The sequence below is a fragment of the Pempheris klunzingeri genome, chromosome 19 (assembly GCF_042242105.1).
Source record: "Pempheris klunzingeri isolate RE-2024b chromosome 19, fPemKlu1.hap1, whole genome shotgun sequence".
Lineage (NCBI taxonomy): Eukaryota > Metazoa > Chordata > Actinopteri > Acropomatiformes > Pempheridae > Pempheris > Pempheris klunzingeri.
This window is the reverse complement of record NC_092030.1, coordinates 6,384,030-6,407,898: the sequence shown is the minus strand read 5'-3', so window position 1 is coordinate 6,407,898 and position 23,869 is coordinate 6,384,030. Positions and strand designations below refer to the sequence as shown.

At 40.7% G+C, this 23,869-nt stretch overlaps 1 protein-coding gene across 1 annotated transcript in view; it reads left to right on the top strand.

Moving 5' to 3' along the window:
- cacna1bb (calcium channel, voltage-dependent, N type, alpha 1B subunit, b) overlaps positions 1–23,869 on the top strand; it is a 148,519-nt gene that overhangs the window by 96,189 nt on the left and 28,461 nt on the right. The window contains exons 22-34 of the mRNA XM_070850327.1: positions 543–1,250; positions 3,293–3,498; positions 6,057–6,192; positions 7,561–7,690; positions 8,395–8,454; positions 8,951–9,057; positions 10,070–10,081; positions 12,297–12,317; positions 16,372–16,468; positions 20,345–20,505; positions 20,589–20,726; positions 22,264–22,465; positions 23,021–23,185. Coding sequence (XP_070706428.1) covers positions 543–1,250; positions 3,293–3,498; positions 6,057–6,192; positions 7,561–7,690; positions 8,395–8,454; positions 8,951–9,057; positions 10,070–10,081; positions 12,297–12,317; positions 16,372–16,468; positions 20,345–20,505; positions 20,589–20,726; positions 22,264–22,465; positions 23,021–23,185 — 2,143 coding nt within the window. The remainder of the gene's footprint in view (positions 1–542; positions 1,251–3,292; positions 3,499–6,056; positions 6,193–7,560; positions 7,691–8,394; positions 8,455–8,950; positions 9,058–10,069; positions 10,082–12,296; positions 12,318–16,371; positions 16,469–20,344; positions 20,506–20,588; positions 20,727–22,263; positions 22,466–23,020; positions 23,186–23,869) is intronic.

Sequence of the window (23,869 nt, the reverse complement as noted above, 5' to 3'; positions counted from 1 at the left end):
TCATAGACAGAATTCCTTGGTGAGGAATCCCAGAAGTGGGCTGAATTGTTTTTATGCTTGTGCCTCAGCCATGTGGACAGACTTCAGGGTTGACATCTTAAAATAAGATATGGGCCTTACATGATCAGGTCATGTCATGATCATATGAAGAGAATGTGTGAATCTTCAGCATTAGGCAAACTTTACCATCTTGGGTGCTGGGAAATTTAAAATAATCATATTCTGCAGTGGGAATTTGAGCTACTTCTCCATAACTTAAGCATGGTAAGTGAAAGCTTTACCATGGTGGACATCTGTGTGGACGCATCCATAGACCACCTCATGTCTAGTTCTTTATCAGTAACTGTACTTTATGACTAGAATTAAGTGATGAAAGGTTTATTAGCAGGAGAAGGAGTGGCTATGGATGAAATTGTGGATGGTGATGTTCAACCAAACCCTACACAAAAAAGAACACATAAAGTAGAGACAAACGAGGCACATGAAATTTTGAATCGCTTTCATTGTCGTATGATCTTTTTCTGTGGGTTTCCTGTGTGCAGTAAGGAGCAGCAGCGGTCAGCTAAGAGCATGTCAGTGTGGGAGCAGAGGACCAACCAGCTGAGGAGACACAACATGAGGGCAAGCAGTGAGGCCTTGTTCAACGAGCTTGACCCTGAGGAGCGTCTCCGGATGTCCTCTGCCCTCCACCTGCATCCTGACATGAAGACTCACCTGGACAGGCCACTCGTGGTGGAGGCAAGGGACGGCGATAAATCCAGCAAGCCCCATGAAGGAGGACGGGAGGAGGCGGGGGATCCCCGGCAGGATGGACTGGGCGACAGCTTCCATGTGCACTCTAGGAAGCATCACCGGCACCGCGAAAAGAACGGCGAGAGCAGGGATGGAGGCGACGGCCGGGGAGGGAGGCACCACACCCATCACAGCCGGAGCAGAGATCACAACACTGATGGTGCCCAGACGAAAGACAGGAGAGGAGAGAGGAGCCACAGCCGCGACGGAGGGCAGGGACACAGGCACCACTACCAGGCCGGCTCCCCTGAGGAGGAGGCCAATGATGTGCGAGGAGGAGGAGGAGGAGGAGGAGGAGGAGAAAGGGGGCATCGGCACCATCACTCCCATCGTCCACCAAAAGAGGGAAATGGGATGATAGCGAATGGTTCACAGAGAGAGGGCAGGGGGAAGGGGGGAGGAGGAGGGGATAGTAATGGAGAGAGGAAGGGACGCTGCTCTCGAATGGTCAGAGCTCAGTCTACGCTGGATGGTGACGACTGCAAGAGGAACAAGAATGGAACCAAAGATCACTGGTAAGACTGCCAACATTTAGTTAGTCATTATGTATTTGTATTCCATGAATATTGTTGGTGATATTAAATGTTTTTCTTCTTAATCAATAACCTTACAATGGCATAATGTTGTCCTACATTGTATTGTAAGTAAATAATAGTGTACTTAAAGGAACAGCCTGTGTTTAATCTACAAACTGGATACTGTTTCTTTCTTCTCTATTGCTTCTGTGTTGCCTATAAAGCTTTCTTTAGCTTTGTCAGCACCTGCCCAGATCTCAGGAGTGAATTTGAATTGTTGCAAGTAGTGGACCAAGTAAAAAATAATAAAGTGATAGATAATGATGATAAAAACTAAAATGTTTTCAGCTGATGGCCTTGCTATGAATAATAAGTAAAACCACAGTAAAACCAAATAAGAAAACAACAAGTGCATTGTTTTGGAGTTCAAGTAGCAGCAGTAGCAGCCTGTGATGAAGGTCACATAAGAAAAAATACTCTAAAAACAAAATAAGTCCAAACCCAACCATTTACTTAAAACACTGTCTGGATTCTGCAAAACATGGTGGTTACAGTGTGCTTGAGGAGTAATGCAGATTTCTACACAGCAGCCAGCAACATACACACAGAAACTCATCTCCTCCAGCTGTAGCCCAATTTAATTTCTTAGTATTAAGTTGTTTTATCCAATTTTTCCATTATAGTTTTCTGTTGTTTTAGTAGCAGTCTACGACCTTTCCACTGTGTCTGTTCCCTCATTTCATCTGTTTGTTAGTTGTTGCATGTGAAGAATCAAAAGTGCTATACAGATGAAACTATTGGTATTATTGTTGTAATTGTTACAGCAATAAGATTCGCAAATGGACAAAAACAGATGGATGTTCATTCATCATCAGTCCAGTCAGATTTGAATTGACGGTTTTCTTAGTCGACTTTGAGTTTTTTCGTGCAGGCCATGTTCTTGGTTTAGGTCATCATCACACATGACCTACTTTACATAGTAGGTCACATGCTCGCTATGGCGTTGTAGGCCCAGACTGTGGTTATTGTGGCTGTCAAGTGTACGGTGTGGGATGAGGTCAAAATAGATATTGAAAGGCAAACACTTTATTTTTTATGCTGTTGTCTTTATTTTACATGTTGTGCACTTTATTTAACATGTTACGACAGCTGTCTTGTGCAGGCCACACATTTGCCTCAGGTGAGATGGACCTGGCCCGCAGGCCACCTAATGGGGTTTAGTGGCCGACAGAAACACTGAGGCACTGTGTTTGGAAATGGAAAAGTTGTTATTCTAGTGCTTCACTACCATGTTAAGGGCAGTATTGCACTACCAGACTACAAACTGCAGCATCAGTTTGTGATCGCTCTGCTCAGTACTTCACGTCAAGTCCTTTTTCAGGCTTTTTTGTTGAGCTGAAAGCCAATGTGACCATAGCTTTGGACAACAACCCTTCCTACGTCTGATTGGAGCCTGTGTTATTTAGTGAGGTTTACAGTACTGGTGATTACCATTTACTGGCTGATTTCCACTGAACTGAATAGTTTCTGAATACATTTGAGATGGGAAAACTGACATGCAGTTGTAGAGTCTTGCTTTGTTTTATATCTGTTTTATATCTTATATCTGTTGCAAATATTTGTTTATGAGGTACAGGTACTACAGTGGTAATGCCATAGCATCATCTAAACACAGCTCTCTGATTGGCCTGTTATGTATCATACTGAGCTTAATCAATTCTCCAGTAATTTTTTTAGACTGACATATTATATTCCAAGACATTTGTAGTAAAAACAAACTATTTGCTTCAGTTTTGCTGCAGTTATCATGAACACCATATAACTGTGCGTTTATGCAGTAAAAGAATATTTGTTTGTTGCCACATAAGTTGTGGTCTGTTTCCCAGGAGGACAGAGAAACTGTCTCGTATGGATGTCATTTGGCAGAAAAGGCTTGAAGCAGAGTATAATGATGGCTGTGATAAGATACACGTCTCTTTCCCCAGGGAGAAGCAGACAGATGCTGAAGAGGACGGCCTCGCCTCCAGTCCTCTTGAGGCAATGCAGAGTAGCCTGAGTCTTGGAGACAAGCAGGAGGATGCTGACAACCAGAAGAACTCCACCAGGGCCAGCCAGGCCGGCCTCAACAGCAACGCCATCCACATCCCTGTCACCATCACTGCCCCACCTGGAGAGACCACCATCATACCCAGTGAGTACGGCGCATCATCCCCAGCATCACATCAGCTGGGGAAAGATTTGGAAGGTTGAGGGAAAAGTTTTATTTGTGTTGGCTATAAGTTACATTATTTTATTTCCACTAGTCATCAGTTTACAGCAGAGTCATTAAGGGTAATTAAGGCTAATTAATAATATCATCAGACTAATAGCTCTGTGCTCTGTGAGACTAAATACAAAAATACAAACTTGCATGGGATTCAGAACAAATAAAATATTTAGGGGTAAATTTGACTAAAGAATTTAATACATTATATGAAGTTAATTATGGCAAAATAAATACAGAAATCCAAAAAGACTTGACAAAATGGACAAATTTGGTTCTAGATCTCAGCTCAAGAATAGAGGTGATAAAAATGAATGTATTGCCTCGGTTGATGTATCTATTCAACTCTTTACCAGTCCATATTCCAGACGCACAGTTCACTAAATGGGATAAACAAGTGAGTAGGTTTATTTGGAAGGGTTCAAAACCAAGAGTAAGGTTTAAAACGCTTCAACTTGAGAAAAAGAAAGGAGGTCTTTCTCTCCCAAATTTAAAGGAATACCTCTTAGCTGCTCAGTTGAGATATGTGATTAATTGGTGCACAGAAGAATATTATTCCAAATGGAAACATATTGAACTTAACTATGATACGTGCCAACCTCAATCGAGACTTGGTGACAAAATTTGTGCACGGCCTAAAGAGGCAAACCCTATAATTGAAACAACCCTTAAGATTTGGTGGGACATAGTGAATAAATTCAAGTTGGAAGGAGACTGTAAACTGTTGGTATGGCCCCTACATTCCCCTAAATTTAGAAGTGGTCAGCTTGACAATACCTTTCAAAGATGGGTGGAAAAGGGAATCACAGCCGTGTGTACCCTAACTGAAGGGAGAAAGTTTCAATCTTCTGAGAAAGTAAAAGTCGAATTTAACTTAGATAACTCAGACCTGTTTAGGTACTTCCAATTAAGACACTTTTTCAACTCAGACATCAGGATTCACTTTTCAAAAGAGTGCAGTGAACTAATTGAAATGGTGACAGGGGCTTACAGAAGATTGCCATCAAAAATTTTATCCAAATTATATAAATGTCTACACAATAGTAATGGGTTTAACTCCATGTATGTAAAACAAAAGTGGGAAGCTGAATTACGACTTAAACTGTCAGAGGATGACTGGCATTCTGTTTGCCTTTCACAGCATGTTTCAACCAGCTCCAGACAGTGGAGGGAATACGGCTGGAAAAACTTAATTAGATATTTTATTACACCACATATCAAAAGTAATCAGCTCAAAATTTTACAATCGTGCTGGAGACTATGTGGTAGTATGGATGCCAATCATTCTCATATATTCTGGACCTGTTCAAATGTTAGACCTTTTTGGGAGAATATTACAAAAGTAATTGAGGAAATATTTGGCTACAAAATACCAAACGATCCAGGGACTATGTATTTTGGACTGCCAGCAAAAGAGGAGGTACGTATGGAGGATGCCTACCTCTACAGAGTGATCTTGTTGGCCTGCAAGAAAACTATTACAAGAAACTGGATGAAAAGTGACATTTTAACTGTAACACAGTGGAGAGAAATTATGAACGAAATCTATGTGATGGAAAGGATGACTCATTATTTAAGACTGACAATGGGCAAAAAAATGGTCACACTATATAACTCAGGCATCTCCAACCAGTACTTTTTAAGCTCTTTCTTGGTGGGTTGCCAAAAGCCTTCTCTGAATGCACATTCGTTTAATTTGTCTCATTTTTATACAGTCTGCAAACATTAACGCAAACTCAGTAATAAAGAAGAACAAAACTCTTGTAACTTTCTACAAACTGGTTGAAAAATATCTATCTGCAGGTAAACTCATCCTTGATCACATAGCTACACAGGAGTTTTCGAGACGTGGGTAGCTCATTGACGTTCTTGCTGTGTAAAAGTAGCTCAATGCTTGAAAAAGATTGAAGACCCCTGACTTACTGAAATTGCAATATTTCTATTCTAACAGTAGCACCCCACTACATTTGTTATCTTTTTGTTTTTTGTCGGTTCTTTTTGTCTGTAGAAAATAAAAAACATAAATAAAGAGTTAAAAAACGAGTTAAAGGATCACCAAAGTGATTACAATTTTTAGTGAAACCAGGTTTTTGTTCACCAAATTTCATTGTAAATGATCCAATGGTTCTTGAGACAGCCTCACAGTGGGGCTGGAGGAAAAGTCAGGTGATAGCCAGTGTGAGATGTATCCTGTGTTCACCTGGACTTGCATCAGGATATTTTATTTCAGTAGGATATTTCATAGCATCCATCTTAAAGTTGTTGTTATGTGTGTAGATATGACGATGCAGCCACCATCTCATGAGAAATGTCTGAGTAGTCTCATTATTTATTCTACATGTTTATGAATGCAGAAGGTTAGTACAGTCATAAAACAACTACATAGTCTAATAGCCTGTGTTTCAAAGACACACGAAAGTTTTTGATTTTTACTAATGTTTGTGCTTTTTTTGGGCTAAGTTAGTGTATTTATTTTTCCACATCAGTGAACAACATCGACTGTGACAGTTTCCGACTCAATGAGGAGAAAAAAGAAATGGAGGAGGAGGAGGAGGAGGCAGCTAATGGGCCTCGACAGATCCTTCCCTACAGCTCCATGTTCATCTTTGGGCAAACGAACCCGTAAGTCATAACTGGGAGGTGACTGAGAGGAGCGGCATGGAGGAAGATTGATGGTTTGGGTTGAATTAAGAACATTGGTGTGTGCACAGACCCACTCATTATTAGAGTTTATTCATGTGCAGCGGGAAAAACTAACAAACAGCACATGGTGAACTGCATTCATTGAAACTAAGAGCCATATATTGTACATTAAATGTAGTACTTATTTCCTCATCCCCTTACTGCATTAACATCTATACATCCTCACCCACTGGAGGCATTATCAGACTTCTTTACTGAATTAAAGTCTATATATTTGGGGTAATGTACAAATCATTGTATAAAATCAAACTCATTTGTTTACTCATCTTAAAATACCACTTATTTAGGGGCAGGAGTCTGGTGCATTGGCACTGCTCAACAGGTAGTGTGGGTAGTTGGTGGACTGCCCTCTTGGCTACAATCATAAGTGGTTATCAGGATGTCAAATGTCCTCTCTCAGTTGGTGAAGGAGCCACAGCCGACGCATCAGATTGAGCAATACCAATAAGATAAAAAATAGAGCTCAACTTAAAGAAAGCACTGGCTCAGAAATCAAAGTCCTGACGGGGTGACGGCGATGGTGGCCAATGAAATATCAATCCTGGAAGCTTCCTTTGTAGCATGGACACTGTGTACTACTGCTTAACTAATTATCATGGCAACCAAAGTTAAAATTCGTGCCACCATGATAACTTTTCAGAGATGTAAAAACTGCTGATGATGCAGCTGTGCTGGCTTCATCAGACCTTAACCTCCAGTGCACACTGGGGTGGTTTGTAGTTTAGTGGAAAACAGTTGGGAGCACCAGCACCTCAAATCTGAGACCATGTTGCTCTGCTGGAAAATGATGGTGTGTCCAAGGGTGAGCGAGTGTCTCAGGAAGTTTTTTTATGAGTGAGCAAAAGTGCAGGTGCACTGTTGTGATGAAGCTCTACGTTCCAAAGCCTCTCCCAACTCTTGATGGGAACTAAAAGAATTAAATCACAGATACAAGCAGTGACCTTTGAAAAGTACTATGATGCAGCTCCTACCTTTCAATGATGCCAAATTATTATTCCCAGCACATATAAACTAATTTGTTATTGTTTTGTTAGTTCTCTCTTTAGTGTTTTTATAGAGACATACTGAGGCGTGCTTCCATTAAAAGACACTGTGAACCCGGATGACCCTGAGTCACATGGTACCCCTGAAGCTAATACATGGTCACTAATGTGCATATACATATATAAAAATAGGGATATGCATGCTATGGCCTGTTCTGGGAGGACGTCACCTGAATGTACCTTAGCTGTCACTGCTCTGCGTACATTTACATGTGTGTGTATTTATATGTGTGTGGTCTTGCAGGGTGCGGCGGCTGTGTCACTACGTGGTCAACCTTCGCTACTTTGAGATGTGCATCCTGATGGTCATAACCATGAGCAGCATCGCTCTGGCAGCAGAGGACCCCGTGCAGGCCAACGCACCGCGCAACAACGTGAGTCAGACTGACATCTAGACTTCGTAAACAAACATCTGGAAGTACAACAGCAAACATGCTGGTTGTCAGACTCATAGTCGCACAGACCAGTGTTTGCATGAAAATGTGCATGCTCAGACAAGCGAATGAGGATTTTACGCCCAAACACGTCTCATTTGGGCTGATTCATTGGGACTGATTTAGGAAGTCCTTTAAACACAGCTTGACAGTTTGTCCATATTGAGGAATAAATGGTAGGAAACACTAAAACAAGCTTATTTTGCATAATGGCCAGTCAAATGATGTCACTCTGACTTGAGAAATCTTTTAATAAAATGTCAATAGTGGCGCATTCCCAGTTTCCCAGTTTTCCCAGCTCTTTCTATCCCTGCATGACACATTAGCCCATGTTGTGAATAAGGAGGGAGTACATGCACCAGACACATGAGTTGAGTTTTTGCGTTTTGACAGACAAACACAACTAATTCATATTCTAGTCAGGAGTACAGAGGGAATCTGAGGTGATGTTTACGTGTTGTTTATTGGTATATATATATGTGTATGTGTGTGTGTGTGGCAATGTGTGTTAGTGCAGGGGAGTGCAAAACTGACAGAGCACGATACCTCTGACAGAGCAGGGCAGAACATGTTGCGCATATCTGATCCATGCGCACACACATACACACATTTCACAGGATTTTTTTAACGCTCTGTTTTTGCAGGTTCTGAAGTATCTGGATTATGTCTTTACTGGAGTCTTCACGTTTGAGATGGTCATTAAGGTGAGCAGGCTGCCCAAGTGGGGTAGGACTTTGATCTGAGCCCTAAAAACCAGCTAAGCAAGGTGTTGGGCTAAATGTGTTTAAAAAAATGTAAACTTTTGTAGACATTTAGGTTGCAACCAACAATGATTTCAACAGCATGTTTTTTCATACAGTTATGACTCGCTTCATATTGAGATGTAGTTATTTCCAACCAATTTTTGCTCGGTTTAATCAAAATGTCTAGCCATCTTTTGACCTGCAAATCACCAGTGTTTACTGGAAAGGCTAGCACACAGTGGACAGGCATGTCACTTGCATCGCTAATTGGGTTTGTGGTTTTACATATCCTCTCTGTGATAACACTCTGTCCTATTTCAGAGTGCTTTAGATAATGAATGCCCTGTGTCAATGAAAATGGAAAGGTACTAAATATTAAATCCAGAGGTTTGAAAGAAAAGGAAGAGGGTCAGACTTTTTTTTAATTAGTATGTTACTGTTTATTCTGTTTCTCCAGATGATTGACTTGGGACTGCTCCTCCACCCTGGCTCTTATTTCCGTGACCTGTGGAATATTCTGGACTTCATCGTGGTCAGCGGAGCTCTGGTGGCCTTTGCGTGCTCGTAAGTCAACTTCTCCTTCATTCCTCTCTCTAATCACAGCAGGGCTCTGAATATAATGTATTTCAAGGGTGGACACAGCCACACCACCACATGTTGAAACAGCAATTGTCTTGTATTACAGTGTTTTTAGCTGACGTTACCCTCTCTCCAGTACACATCCCTGGAGCAGGCAGGGACTTGGTGCATCCGCTCACATGATTTGCTCTAATAAACAACTCCAATGTGTTCATCCAATTATTCATCACAAACTCTTAGGCTTTTGTGCTGCCTGGGGTTATTTTGACATCATGACTATGTCAAAGTCATCTTTCATTGTTACATAAAGTCTCCACAGCCCCTTCCTACCAGTCAGCTAATGGGCCATGCACACTTTGGCTGATTAAGGTTCAGGAGGGGAGAGAAGGAGTAGAGATTGTGCTCTAATCTGGCATGTAGTTACAACTCCTTCAGCTCAATGCACTGCAGAAACAATTGTTCTGTAATGACTGTAGTTTAATAAATTACATTTTTACCTGTTATGGATCTGTGTTGCGTTAAATTACAACTGCTGTCACAGTATTTTGTTAAACAGTTGTGTTTGTGCTAGATCAACCAATTCACTATGTCACCACATCGCATTCAGAAAGTAAAGCTCCATGTTGTACCGCCCACAGGCGCACGTTTGTGTCTCCTCTCACAACTAAATTAGGCCAATTGGTTTCGACACACATCTGCAATACATAAATTTATTATAAAGTGTTGTTACTTTTGTAATGAGTAAGTAATGTGATAAAAGTAAAGTATTCAGTTGGACAGAAATCCTGACGGGTGAGTACTGGCCCAATGCAAGAACAGGTCAGGTCCATTTTATCAGTCTGATCTTTGTTCTGCTTTCTGTTGCTCTGATTTCTTCTCTTCTGCCAGCTGCAGATTGATGCTTCTTTCCGTCTGTTATCTGTTGCTGACTGTGTCTCTGTCTCCTCTCTTTCACTTTTTCCCTCCTGCTTTGTTTTCTGGCTTGGATTGCTTTCAGGAGCCTTATGGGGTAATGCCTGCTCTCTCTGCCTGTGTATCTGTCCGTGTGTGTCCTGCTTTCCTTCCTGTCCATCTCAGCCAGTGTCATTTGCAGCGCGTATAGATGTGTCTGCAGCAGCCTTCCTCTCTCAGCTAAATGTTTTGAGCAAATGTCATTTTTTGTTATTTGCTATTCTTATCATCACCGCCCCAGTCACGATCAAATATACTGGCATTTACTCTGTTTGTGTTATGTAACTGTGTTTGTGTTACATCTGTATTTGGGTTACATAAGTGCAATTACCTATTCTCCCTTTATCGGATATATTTTATGTGTTAGTAGGAGCAATATACATAATGATGTGCATTATGGCAGCACTGTGAATAACACACATACTGTACAGTCAGAGACAACAGTTTCAAAGGTTCAAGCTTTCATTAGAGTGAAAGGTATGCCAAATATTTGTGAACACAAAGGATCGGAGTGCTCCTATCCATAATAGGCACACAAATAAAAAGATGCTAATTGAAAGCTCTTTTTTCATTTCTAGACAGAAAGCTTGTAATAAAGATGGAGGATTTCAGCATTCTGTCAGTATCTTTTTAACCACTAATGCACTGTTCATTTATTAACATACTGTAAGAGTATGAGAGCATCCAGTATGCTGTGCCCCTGTCCTGATATAGGTGGAGGAGGGGGTTATCCAAGGGTTATTAGATTCTACCATTCCCCCTTCATCCCTCCCTCCCCCGGTCACTTCCTGCCCATCATTTTGTCCCTCCTCATCTCCCTCTTCAGCTCACATTCACGGCACGTAAGTGTGTAACAGGCTACATTCACATTGCAAGGCTTGCAGGATAATCCTGCTGTCTTATAGTTTGGAAGAATATTTGGCTCGTTGTAGTGATAATATACTTACCAAGTTAGCTTCTGTTGATCTGGGAAAAAGAGGTCAGAGTAGACAAGGAACATGAACAGTCAGGTTAAAGAGAAAGCAAGAAAATGAAGAGGAACTATAAACTTCTTATTTTACAACCCAGACTGACCGTAGTAAACATCCATTACAATTTAGAGCTCCTGCCTCAACTCTGTCTTGTCATATTTGTGGGTGGATTTACTTTCAGTTGTATCTCCAAATAAAAGGATTTACATTATTTGGCCAAACTGCTGCATGTCTCGCTGTCCATCTTTGGCATGGAAGTTGTGCTTGGAACAGTTAATATTCTTCATGCTGACTGGAGAAATATGCAGATTTAACAGATTTTAATTTCTGTAATTTCAACCATTTTATCTCATGCACACTTTTTCTGGTGCTACTTTCTTGACACTGAGCAGGAGGATGACGTCCCCAGTCTCAATCACCACAGGCTACTGATTTCCTACAATATTTTCTCCCGCAGTGATTATGGTGTACCAAGATATCAATGCTGATACTGATCCTGTTTGGATCCATTCAGATCCACGCTGGTATCAGATATATTGACAAGCAGACCTGAGGCACGCGCAACAAAATGCCATCTAAAGGCCTCATCAGCCTTATTATAACTTGGACCTTGTCCAACCAAAGGTTCTGGGTCAAGTCTTGGTTCTTCAGGACCAGTGGACCCACGAAGACCTCTACCCCAGACCTTAAACCAGTGTAGACTGAATAATCAGAGTTTACTGAGGAAGTTGGTAAAACTACAGTGAGTAACAGTAACTTTGGGAATTCAGCACTCTAATGCAATATATAGCATATTTAAGGCTACATGCTATGTGAGAGGGCCCTAAATCAGACTTTAAAAATTAATTACTTTTTTTTCTTGAGGGATAGAATCTGACTTTATTTTTTCAGCCGCATTGTGCACGTAGTCACACAGCAGATCGTTCTCATCAAGTGTCTTTCGTCTGTGCTTCTCTCACTCGCCATCGTCCTGCTGTGGAATTGATTTATTCACATGTCCACTCCACATAATCATTGTAATATTTTACCGGACCTGTCTTTTGCTTTGTTCTTTCACAGGGTAATTACTTTAAGTGCTGCTATTTGTCTCGTATTCTCTTGTTTTCTTTCTGATGTCGTAAGTTTGAGTAATGTCACTGTATCCTCATGCCTGTGTGATATCAGCTTAAGTGCTTCTTTTGCTCTGTCTTCCTTTATGTGCTTGTTTGCTCTTTTAATGTGGGTGGTTGTGTTTGTGTATTGTGTGTGTGTGTGTGTGTGCGTGTGTGTGTGTGTATGCTTATCATTGCTTTTTCTCATCAGATCGCAACAAAGCGTGGCCAGGTGGGAACTGCCCCTATCTACCTTTTGCTTATTGACCCCATTGTCCCTTATTCCCCCACATGTGAAACACAGAACACTCCTCTTGTAAACCTTTCCAAATAAACTTTGTCAGCCTCTGTCCCAAGGCGCTTGGGATATCACCTTGGTTTCCCTCCCTCCCTCCCTCCCTCCCTCCCTCCTTCTTCTCTTCCCTTTGAGAAAAGTAACCTCCTGTCCCAATATTGTGACATCCAGACGCAAGGACAATATTCAGAGCTCCATCTCATAGCTTTCAGAAGACATATAGCTGCTGACGTGCACTAGTATGACTCTGCACTGACTATCTTTCCACTTGCAAACTCAGGTATCACTTGTATCAAATCTATTGTTTCACCTTCATATAAAGCTCATTTAATCTAGACTAAAGTGGGGTTAATTGATCAAATCATTGAGAGATTATAGCCTGCAGTCTGATTCACCTCCCTGCCCTTCACCTACGCCTCTCCTTCTTTATGCAGGGGACTTAGAGAGAAATCAATAAAGGATTATAGCGGCTCACCTGAGGTCACCTAGAGTGGCTATTTCACTGAAAAGCACCTGTTTCTTACAGCCCATGTGCAGTCAGTGTACAGTATGTAATGAAAACAATTCCCCACCAAAAGGGCTCACTTTTTCAATTTTTGTCCCCAAAACAAGGGACAACCACTCTTCTTTTTATGTCTGCACTTTTTTTTCCTCTTACAGTAATTGCATATTTTTTCTAAACAGCTGGGAGGAAATGCTGATCACCACATTTTACAGTAAACAAGGTCCATTTGCAACATTGACAGCTCAGAAAATGCTGAGTGTAATAGAAAGTAAAGAAGCAAATGGAGAGGAAATGCAAATGAGCTGCTGATTATGCACCAGATCCCCAAAAAACAAAAACAAAAAACCACATATTGTGTGTGCTGCAAAAAATATTATTTTAGACCAGATTTTTATATCTTTTTTGAAAGTTCCATAAAAATGGAAATAACTGTTACCAGTGAGGCCGAATGCACACAATATTCGCACATACATTGTTCAAAATTTCCCATCTAATTAAATCCCCTGTACAAAACTATTAGATAGAAGGAGCATGGTGCATCCTGTTTTGTAGAAGGAGCAAAGTGCCTCTGATTAGATGTTAGATGTTGCGTCCCTAAACAGGAAATACTCCTGGATCTCAGGAGGGGGCAGCTGGGAGGACATTACATCTTTCTTACCCACAGCACTTCTGAAAGCTATTGGGAGACTGTTCTTGCTGTCTCAATGTGTGGAGGTCCTTGAATAGCAAGGACTGGCATTGACTTTGTAGACCGCATGCCAGGGTAACCAAGTCATCCGAGCATGAGAGCTGCATGCCATTTTGGTAGACTTAAGAGTTTTTTATCAAGACAGAAAAATGCCCCTGAGCCTAAAACATATGGAACCGTGCTTCTCTCATGTTTGAGCTTCGTCCTGACCACAAGTCATAGACTTTTACATCACTTAGAAATAGATGTATTTGATTATTCTTACTGTTTTTTTCACATTTTAATAGGAAAACAACTTGAATACAGTTTTCATGGATTCCTCAGTCCCTAAATACCCTCCACAGGCCAGCCAGGTGTTTTGAATCAGAGTCTCTGCAGCACTTACAGACTGATCGTGGCCTGTGTGAGTGTGTGCCTGTGTGTGTATGGTGTGATTTAAATCAAAGGAGGCTCAGGTAGGAAGAGATTGGAGAAGTAGAAACTGACAGTATTATGTTTTATTTTACAGGTCCCTCAGTTTCTGAATTATTTCCCAGGATGGAGCTAATATTTACCTAATTTTCATTAAAATAGGACTTTCTTATTTGGTGCCAGTCATAGGGAAAGGGATAACATGTCCAGTTACTCTGATTTGAGATATAGAATAAATAGAACAGCGCTAGTGGGTAGTATTTATATGTTCATATTTCTGGAAAGAAAAATCAATTTAATAACTTTGTAGTCAAATTTTTTGAAATTGTATGAACACTATATTATAAACTTACTATTCACGACTGATTTTTGTCAACTTTGGCAAGCTAATATAAGCTAATGCTAACTCAGATGTTGTCTGTTTGTTAAAAACTTTGTCAACACATTTGCAGCTGATAAGTTTTAAAAAGAAATAAAAGGGTTGTGAATATGCACATACATGATAGTATGCTACAGGACTGAGGCTAACGCTGCATGAGTAGCATCCTCTCCAGCTGACGATCCACTTAGAAGACAGGAAAAGAAAGAAACAGCATTGATTGTGCATTAAAAGTAACGTTTAACTGAACATGATACATTAACGTGGTTAGGTAGTGACATGTCCCTTGCCTTTGTAACACTAGGTTACTGCTGTAGGCAGTTAGCATGCTAATGTTTAGAGTTTACATTAGAGCTTATGTATATATAAAAATATACACTACTCTCCAGGCACCAGTAAAACAAAATGTTCATACTGAACATCCTAGGGTCATTTTTTCATAAACTTCGACACAAACAAGCTTCTTTTTGCAACCAGCAGAGTCGCCCCCTGCTGGCCATCAGAGTGCAGGTTCAAGGCAACTTCTACTTTGGCTTCACTTTTCAGACGTGGAAGCCATATTACCTTCTTTTATGCAGTCTATGACTTAAACATATTGGATAAAGGATGTTTATGTTTTTATAATCTCTGTTTGATGCCCTGTAGGTGCATTTAAATTGTTGTAAATTTTGCAATTATTATCTTTTTCCAGTGGTAGTTGTTATTGTCCCCAGGGGATGAAAACAGTGTTTGGTCTGTAACTCTACCTCATGTTGGTAGAAGAAGCAGTGTGGTCTCTATGGGCCACTGTGTCCTTCTCCACATCCTTCACTATCTAAATTATTGCAATGCACACACATAGATATACACACACCCTCGCTTTTATACTTCTTCTCTCTTTTGAAGTCCAGAAGAAACAAGCGAAAAACACTTTTTATCGAGAGTGACAGCTACATTGTGTACGTGTGACTGATTTAATGAATTAAATATCCCTCTCCCACTGCCCTTGGCCAATGTCAGTCTCTGAGTGAATGATGACTCTGATGTATGTTATTAGCATAACAGCTTGTTTTTTAACAACCACACTCACCTCCCACTCTGTGATTAGTTAGCAAAACCTGCAGCATGTGCAATGACTGACAGCAGTGGTTCCTGCAAAGAAGCTGCTTCCTCAACCAGGGGCTGATTCTTTGTGCATTTACTCTAAAAAGTCTTTGTTTGTATGTTGTTCTGCAGAAACAGCATGTTAGCATTGGCTGACTGCAGAGCCTTTAACACAAACAAGGGCAGGGCTGGAATAACTGCTCAAATTAAGTAAAAGAAGCAATACCACATTGAAAAAATACACTAGAAGGTGTATTTAGGGTGAAAACCTTGTATAAATAATATAGACTTTGAGATAAGCTGGAAATTAGAACAGAAAAAAGGAGAATAAAGGAAGTAAGGAAATGAAAATGTATAAAATGAAGAAAGGAGAATTTGGGAAGGGAAGACACAAAGACAAGATAAAAAGAAAGAAAGAGGGGAAAATGTCAGAATGAAAGAAAGAACAAATAAGTGGACTGAAGATAGACAACAAAGGAAAAGAGAAATTAATATAAAACTGAGGAAGAAAAGATGGATTATAGGAATTAAAGTAAATAAGTAAAATTAGTAAGAAAGGAAAAAAGTTTCCGTTACGGAGAAAAAGTAGAAAAAGTGAAAATTATCAAGTTAAGTGGCAACATCTGAAATGTGTGCTTGCAGGATTTACAGTACATGAGTAAATGTAGTTTGGTTACTCTGAACAAGTGAATCTTCCACAATTGTTGCATGTTTCTGTAGAATAACATGAGCTCAGATGCATGTAGTCTACTAACAGAATACAAACAGGTTTCTCTCTGTGTAGGCAGTATACCTGATGTACTGTAGTACGCAGAAGACCTGATGCACAGCAACCTGCTCTTGTTACTGGAGGACGGGATGAAAGGGTTGATGATTATCAGGTACACTCCATCACTTAGACTAACTGTACTCTCAATCTGCACAGAGGGACGAAAGGCAAGGACATCAACACCATCAAGTCCCTGAGGGTCCTCCGAGTCCTGCGGCCACTTAAGACCATTAAACGGCTGCCCAAGCTGAAGGTACAGTAATCCAATATGTCACCCCCTCAGTCCTCTCTGAGAAAAACACAAACACAGAGCAGCCAGGTTTCAGCTGGTGTCAGTCACACACACACACACACACACACACACACACACACCCATCAAAGTCAAATGAATTTCCAGTATATTGAGGAGGAATGGATGTGTGTGAGTTAAAACAGTTGTGTTTTAGATGCAGATATAAATCTTTTATGTCTACCTCCAGATGAAGATTTGTACTTCGTTCTGGTCGTGGTGTGACAGGAGAAGGAAAATGGCTTCCTTTACTGAAGTGGTTCCCTGTAAGAAGGCTTATTCAGAGCCTGTATCTCCCAGAACATACACTCTTCCAAAGACATGGGCACATATACTGTTCAGTGCAAAGGTTGGATAAAGTCATTGAGAAATGTGTAGCTGCTCCTTTGTTGGAGCTTGGGTTGGTTCCTGCACACATTGATATACATTAAATGCATTCACATATGCATGCATTTACCCATACATGTACGTTTACACACACAAACATGTGTGTGTGTGTGTGTGTGTGTGTGTGTAGGCATGTTGCAGTGTACATGATATTTATAGGGAATGGTGATTCCCTCTGTATGTTCAGTACAACTGAACAGTAGACCTTACTAGTCTTTTGGACCACTCAAAATGTTTTAACACTACATTCACATTCCCCTTTTCACACACCATTCATCAGGAGAAAACTAATCATTCGCATTCAGTGTCTTGCCCAAGGACTCTTTGACGTGTGGACTGGAGGAGTATTGATCTTCCTATTGTTCCAACAGGTGGACGACCTGCTCTACGTCTGAGCCACAGCCACACATCGTATCTGTCTCATATTATCTTTATAGCAACCATGTATGTTTTCTAGTTGTGGTCAATAATGAACTCCAACTGATAGCTGTGCTCATAAACAGAAGCTGTGTGTTAACTCATACTTGTTTGGAACCTAGTGAGTGTACACAAAGGCAGTGGAGAAGTGTAGTGTACTGCTAAACTGATTTGACAAGTAGCTTTGAACATTCAGATATACATTTTTGAAACTAGGTCACCATTGGAGCTCAATGTAACTTCTGTGAGTCCAAGCTGACTACAGCTCTGTGAAGGAGAAACTTTTCAGAGCCTCCTTTCGAGGCTGCAGTGTCAGTGTCGACTACTGTTCCTCTTCATCAGTGCGGGTTATCTTTGTATGGCACGTGTTTTCATGATTGTTTTGATGTGTTAAATAATTTTGAAGATGTTTTTAACCTGCGGTCATTTGACCTATTTAGAGTTCAAGTCATTTCAAGTCGAATTTTATTTTTATTGTCCAGAATCACAAATCACAGTTTGCCTCAGGGGACTTTGCAATCTATACAGTGTACAATACCCTCTGTCCTTTGTCCCTCAATTTGAATCAGGGAAAACTCCCCAAAAACCCTTTTAACAGGAAAAAAATGGAAGAAACCTCAGGAAAAGCAAAAAAGGACAGATCCTTCTTCCAGGACAGTATATATATGTGAAGAATGCGGATCCAGGAGGACACTGGGCAACTTCAGGTGTCGCCAAATAAGTCCTGAGCCATAGGACCTCCTCTCCACCATGAAGACATGTAGAATACAGGCTACATAAAGAAAGACAGAGAGCTAGAAAGAGAGTGGAAGAGAAACTCACACAGCTTGCAGGCTTATGGGAACAGAAACAAAATCGGAGGGTTACAGCGGCAGCGGCAATTTAGTTTACAGTTTATTCTTGTCAGCAGGACAAACATGGACTATAAGTGCCAGGATTAAGACTAAAACCGACCCACTGAAAGGATAATGTTAACAAGTGTGAGGCCTAAACTAATTGAAGAATAAGCAGTGACTGAAAGTTAAGGCATGAAATCAGACTGTCTGATCTCAGCAGGAGGTTATTCCACAGGAAACGGGCATGACAGGCAAAGGGCCTGCAGCCTGCCGACTTCTTTTTAACTGACAGACAACAGCCCTGTATTCTGAAGGTGTAATGCCTAGGATGGGATATAAGGCATAATAAGATCAGACGGGTATGATTTACAATTTTGTAAGTCATCACAAGCACCTTAAAGTCTGAGCTCACTATCACATTGTGCCAATCGCTTCCCCCTATATTGCTGACTAATTGGCATTTATTCAATATGAGCAATCATTTCTGTATTGTGTTGTTATTGAAATTAAGTTGCTGCAGAGTTGCAGTCCATTTCTTTTAGGTATTGAGTTCATGTCCTCATTCCAAAGCACTCAGCATGCTTGCAAAAAATGTGGAATAAAAAGTTTGTCAAGTTGAACTGCCTTCAAAAGAGAAACATTAAACATGTGGAACTCTCATCAGATGAAATGCTGTGAAAAGGAACCACCACAGATGGTTCACATGCTCCAAATATGGTGGAATGGTGAGCTAGGCACATCAGATCTACTACTGCTATGTGTTTAATATTCATGTTTCAAATCATTGTGGTAGCATAGTGTTTGGTTGAGCACCAATGGTTTCCATTGGTGTTTCATCCCTTTCGATACAACCACTAGGTGGTTGCCTTATGATGAAGAATCTCAAGCATTGGGTTAAGTATGTAGAGTGAAGAATCTCTACTGATGGATTATGTCCCTCATCAAGGCAAGACCCTCAACTCTGTCTCCTGATGCAGAAATGACAACGTCCCTCTGGTCCGTGAAGGCAGCTGATCATCCAAAAATAATGGATCTGACAAAAGTGAACGATGTGATTGGAGTAATAGAAGTGAGATGATTGAGACAGATCAGAACTGGCAGACAGACGTTTATCCACAACTCTTCTCGGATACTTGGATGGAGTGATTTGATGGACAGGCTGGTAGAAAAGAGGAGAAATGTGCTCCGTCCTCGCTCTGGAGACGAAAGCATCCGTGGCGATCACTCAAGCAGCAGCATATTCATTGGCTGGATTGCATACATGTCAGGATAGATAAACAAAACACTTCATCTCACAGAGAGATCACAGCCAATCTGACAGATGAAAATAGCTGGAAACAGACAGTGACAGGCAGGGAGACACAAAGGTTTGTTCATGCACTATATGTAAGCATTGAATCAGTCGTTTACAGGTTATAAGACATCAACAGTGAATTTGACTTTTTAACCAAATTCAGCCGAGTTTTAACCTAAACATCTAGGTACAAAAACCTGGACATATTTTTGCAAGAAAGTCCTTCAACCCAATAATCAAAATACATTGTTTGCAAGTGCCTTCCAAAAGCATTTGTCTGTTTCCTGATCTGTAGCCTCAATAGTGAAAGGTTTAGTAAAGATTGTGCAACTGAAGCTGCTTTATAATGTTTAGGGAAAGATCCTTGGCACAGCTAAAAGAAAGTACCATTGACTGTGGGTAGGAGACGACCAGTAGTATCTGGTGTCACAGTCACTTTGTTCGCTCACTCAGTCTGTATTTACACCACCAGCAGAGGTAAACAGAGCTCATTTTGCTGTAAGTGTTTTTGTCTGGCAGGAACAGTCTTATTTTGACCTGCAAAAAGTGTGTTGCTCAAAATGTTCAAATATCCCTGCAGTTGACTGGTACAACTGGCTCCATCAGGGACAAAGCTTTTTAATCAAACCAGAATTACCCCAAGCATAATGCACTTAGAGTAGTAGTTTGGGTTACAATGTTACAGTTTGAATATTTTTCCCACATTCGAACTAATTTGCAATAAAAGTCACATCTAAAATTCATTACTCTGAATAATAAAACAGAAAATAATTAACTACTTATGGGTCAGCTTCCTGGGAATGTTGTGAATGTACATCAATGTAGACTCCTGGACTGAGTAAATGTGCACATATACTCGAATACTTAACATCTATTGATCTATGAGTGTATGTGTGTGTTTTCTAGGCGGTGTTCGACTGTGTTGTGAACTCTCTGAAGAACGTTCTTAACATCCTCATCGTCTACATCCTCTTCATGTTCATCTTCGCCGTTATCGCCGTGCAGCTCTTTAAGGGCAAATTCTTCTATTGCACCGACGAGTCCAAGGGTCTGGAGAAAGACTGCAGGTAGATCATTCAAATGTAGCCCTCTTCATACCGGAGTGTCTTGCGTCTCCTTTGCCTTACATTTCCCCCCATCTGTCTCTCAGGGGTCACTTTCTGGACTACAACAGGGACGATGTGACAGCTCAGCCCAGAGAGTGGAAGAAGTACGAGTTCCACTACGATAATGTTCTCTGGGCCTTCCTGACGCTCTTCACTGTCTCCACCGGAGAGGGCTGGCCAGTGTAAGTCAAACTATTATATTTATTTTATTTTTGTAAGGCACACAAAACATTGAGGGGAGGATAAATTGTGTATTTTTGATGGGTCAGAGTAATTTTTCATCCTGCTGTTGTTTTTCATAACATTTATCAAAACGGGGACAATAGTAGCTTTAATTTTAGTTGCCAGCTGGTTAATAACTTGCTGTTAAAATAATCCATAAAATTGAAAGGGATATCCATTTTAACCAAAGACCTTAAGCTTTCTTCTAATCTAGGAGTGGCTGTTGTAGGATGATTCACACTAGAGTAAAAAGTGTGGCAGCGAACCGTGGTCTCCCCTACAGTAAAATGGCACTTTAAGCAGCTTTATGCACAGTGGTTTACACGCTGAATGTGTAACTGTTAAATCAGAGGGGAATGAATTGGTTCATAAAGTAAGGAAGGCAACAACATACTGCATAGCTTAAGATGTGCTGAATATCAATACTTGAGTATTTGAAGAATTATTTTACTGTTTTTCATGTTAAAAGTCCCACCAGTGACTCCTGAAGTGCACTGAGCCCGCCTGGAGGCAGATAGGTCAGCACTGATTAAACCCAACTGTTTTCTCCCAGGTGTCATTACTGTGCCTTCTTATAGATGATCATTGCATAGATGTCTTCAGCCTGCCAATCTGTCACAGATGACATAGCAAAGACAGATTTATCATCATCATCATCATCATTATTATCATCTCTGTCAAGAACTGTTGATGTTTATGTTTGCTTATTCCATTCATCGTAGTTACCCGCTGAAGAAAAGTGAATTTATTAACTAACTAAGCTTGTCATGATCATCTAAAATCACAAAATCCTAAACCAGTAGTGACAGCACAATAACACCATGACCACAAGAGAGGACTCGCAAATAAGGCGAATATAAATGAATTGAAATATACAGTATTTGGGATACCGAAGAAATTGTAGTCATGATACCGTTTTCTGCATACACCTAGTGACAAATGTCACTTACTTTGATTTGATTGGAGTTGAGCGTTTTAATCAAGCATAACCTGTTGATTAATCTACTAACAAAAACCTATTGTAAAGATAATTAGATACTAGACTAAAAGAAATAAACAAAATGAAGTATGTAGAGCACCGTTTGTGAGCTGATGTGACTGGACACACCCATGTGAAATTATGAGTATAGAGTCCCTCTAATCTCACTCTGTTCTCAAGCGTGACTCTAGCGATGATCAAACTAAAGCCTGGGTCCAATGTCTCCCTCAATGCTGCCTTCACATCATGTGGGATGCAAAATATTCCCATGTTTATGAGGTGTGAGCATTCATGTCATCAGGCAACTCAGGGTGGCTGTATGATTGCAGAGTTGCTTTCTGAGGGTTAAAAAACACAATGAATTGATAATGTAGCACCATATCTTGTGTATCATGACCTGGAATGACACACTTTGACCGTTGTGAGGCATCTGTTCCATATTATTAAAGGGAACTTCCTGTTGGGAGTTTTACATGGCTGTTTGAATATCTGGTCACTTGTTTTTTCCTTCTTTCCAGGGTCCTGAAGCACTCTGTGGATGCCACTTATGAGGACCAGGGCCCCAGCCCAGGCTTCCGCATGGAGACATCCATCTTTTATGTGGTCTACTTTGTGGTTTTCCCCTTCTTCTTTGTCAACATATTTGTGGCTTTGATCATCATCACCTTCCAGGAGCAGGGAGACAAGGCCATGTCGGAGTGTAGCTTGGAGAAGAATGAGGTGAGAGACCTGTGGAAAGAGATTCACTTTGTTGGTTTTCCTCACAGAAGAACAATGACCACCTTCCCCTTCATGCAACAAGAAGTCACACTGATTATTTCGGCAGAAGCGCTGGTTTCTGAAAATGTTTGTCTCTTGCATTATAACTGTTTCTTCATTAGATATCAGAGCACGGGCTGATCCACTTCTGAGCATCACTTCTAGGCAAATAGATCTAACATGACTTATAACTCCCTCAAACAGAACAAAGCACTAAAAAGAAAGCAGTGGGGTATGTCTTCTTGGCTCTCTCCATCTCCACTTCACAGGGACTTTGTTAAAATCATGCTGTTTTTTTGTCTGTAAAGTATTGGCTTGCGATTAGAGAGCTCCAATATGCAGTCTCATCTTTTAATATGAGAAAATGCTGAGAAAATCCTCTTGTGGTGTGCCAGCTGTCTTTCATGTTTTTAAACCTAATTTTCTAGCAATTTTGTCTTCTGTGATGAAAGGTGTGAAGTTCCTGTATCAGAGAGGATTCATGCACTGTTTTTGTTTTGTCTTTTCATCAAACAGAGGGCTTGTATTGACTTTGCCATCAACGCCAAGCCGCTGACGAGGTACATGCCAGAGAACAAACAGTCCTTCCAGTACAAGATGTGGAAATTTGTGGTGTCGCCTCCGTTCGAGTACGCCATCATGACTTTAATCGCCCTCAACACAGTCGTGCTGATGATGAAGGTCAGTAATTCCTCCTGCTAACGAGGCCAAGCGCCAATCGTTCTCAGATATGCCTCAGCCAGAAAAAAGTAGTCTGTTGGCTCAGTGATAATTACTCAGTTCCCAATATGATGCAGCACGCTGTTGAAATTTTAAAAAGGATGGCGGAGGCCCATAAATCTGCACCATTTAATAATTTAGTTCTTAAGTCAGAGATGCAATTATAATGACAACACTGGCCTGGCCTTGAGACATGGTCAACAATTAAAAATCAAACACCACTCCCAGCACCTTCCTGTGACTCTTCTGCCAAACACTTCTCTGAGAGAAGTGCTCGTGCCTTGGCAGTTCCTTTACTCATCTACTCAGAGGAGAAAATCTCAGAGGGAATGAAACAGCCAGTTTGGGTAATGCACGCTGTTGCCAAAGAGGAGCTGTTTTTGCCTGCTGGTTGTAGGAGTTATTTACATAATCTAAAAATACTTCTAATGTATCTCTTTCCATCAGATAGTGACCTTAAACTCAGAAAACTTATTTGAAGAAACAGTTTGAGGGGCTGTTCAGATCTACTGCTCATGTGTTTTTGTTGTTTTGTGGCTTAAAATCTAGATACAATTCATACACTCTGCTTTTTTCCAGGCATAGAAGAATAATAGAAATATAAAATTCATTGACTAGAAAGCAGTGCCAAAAAGAAACAGCAAC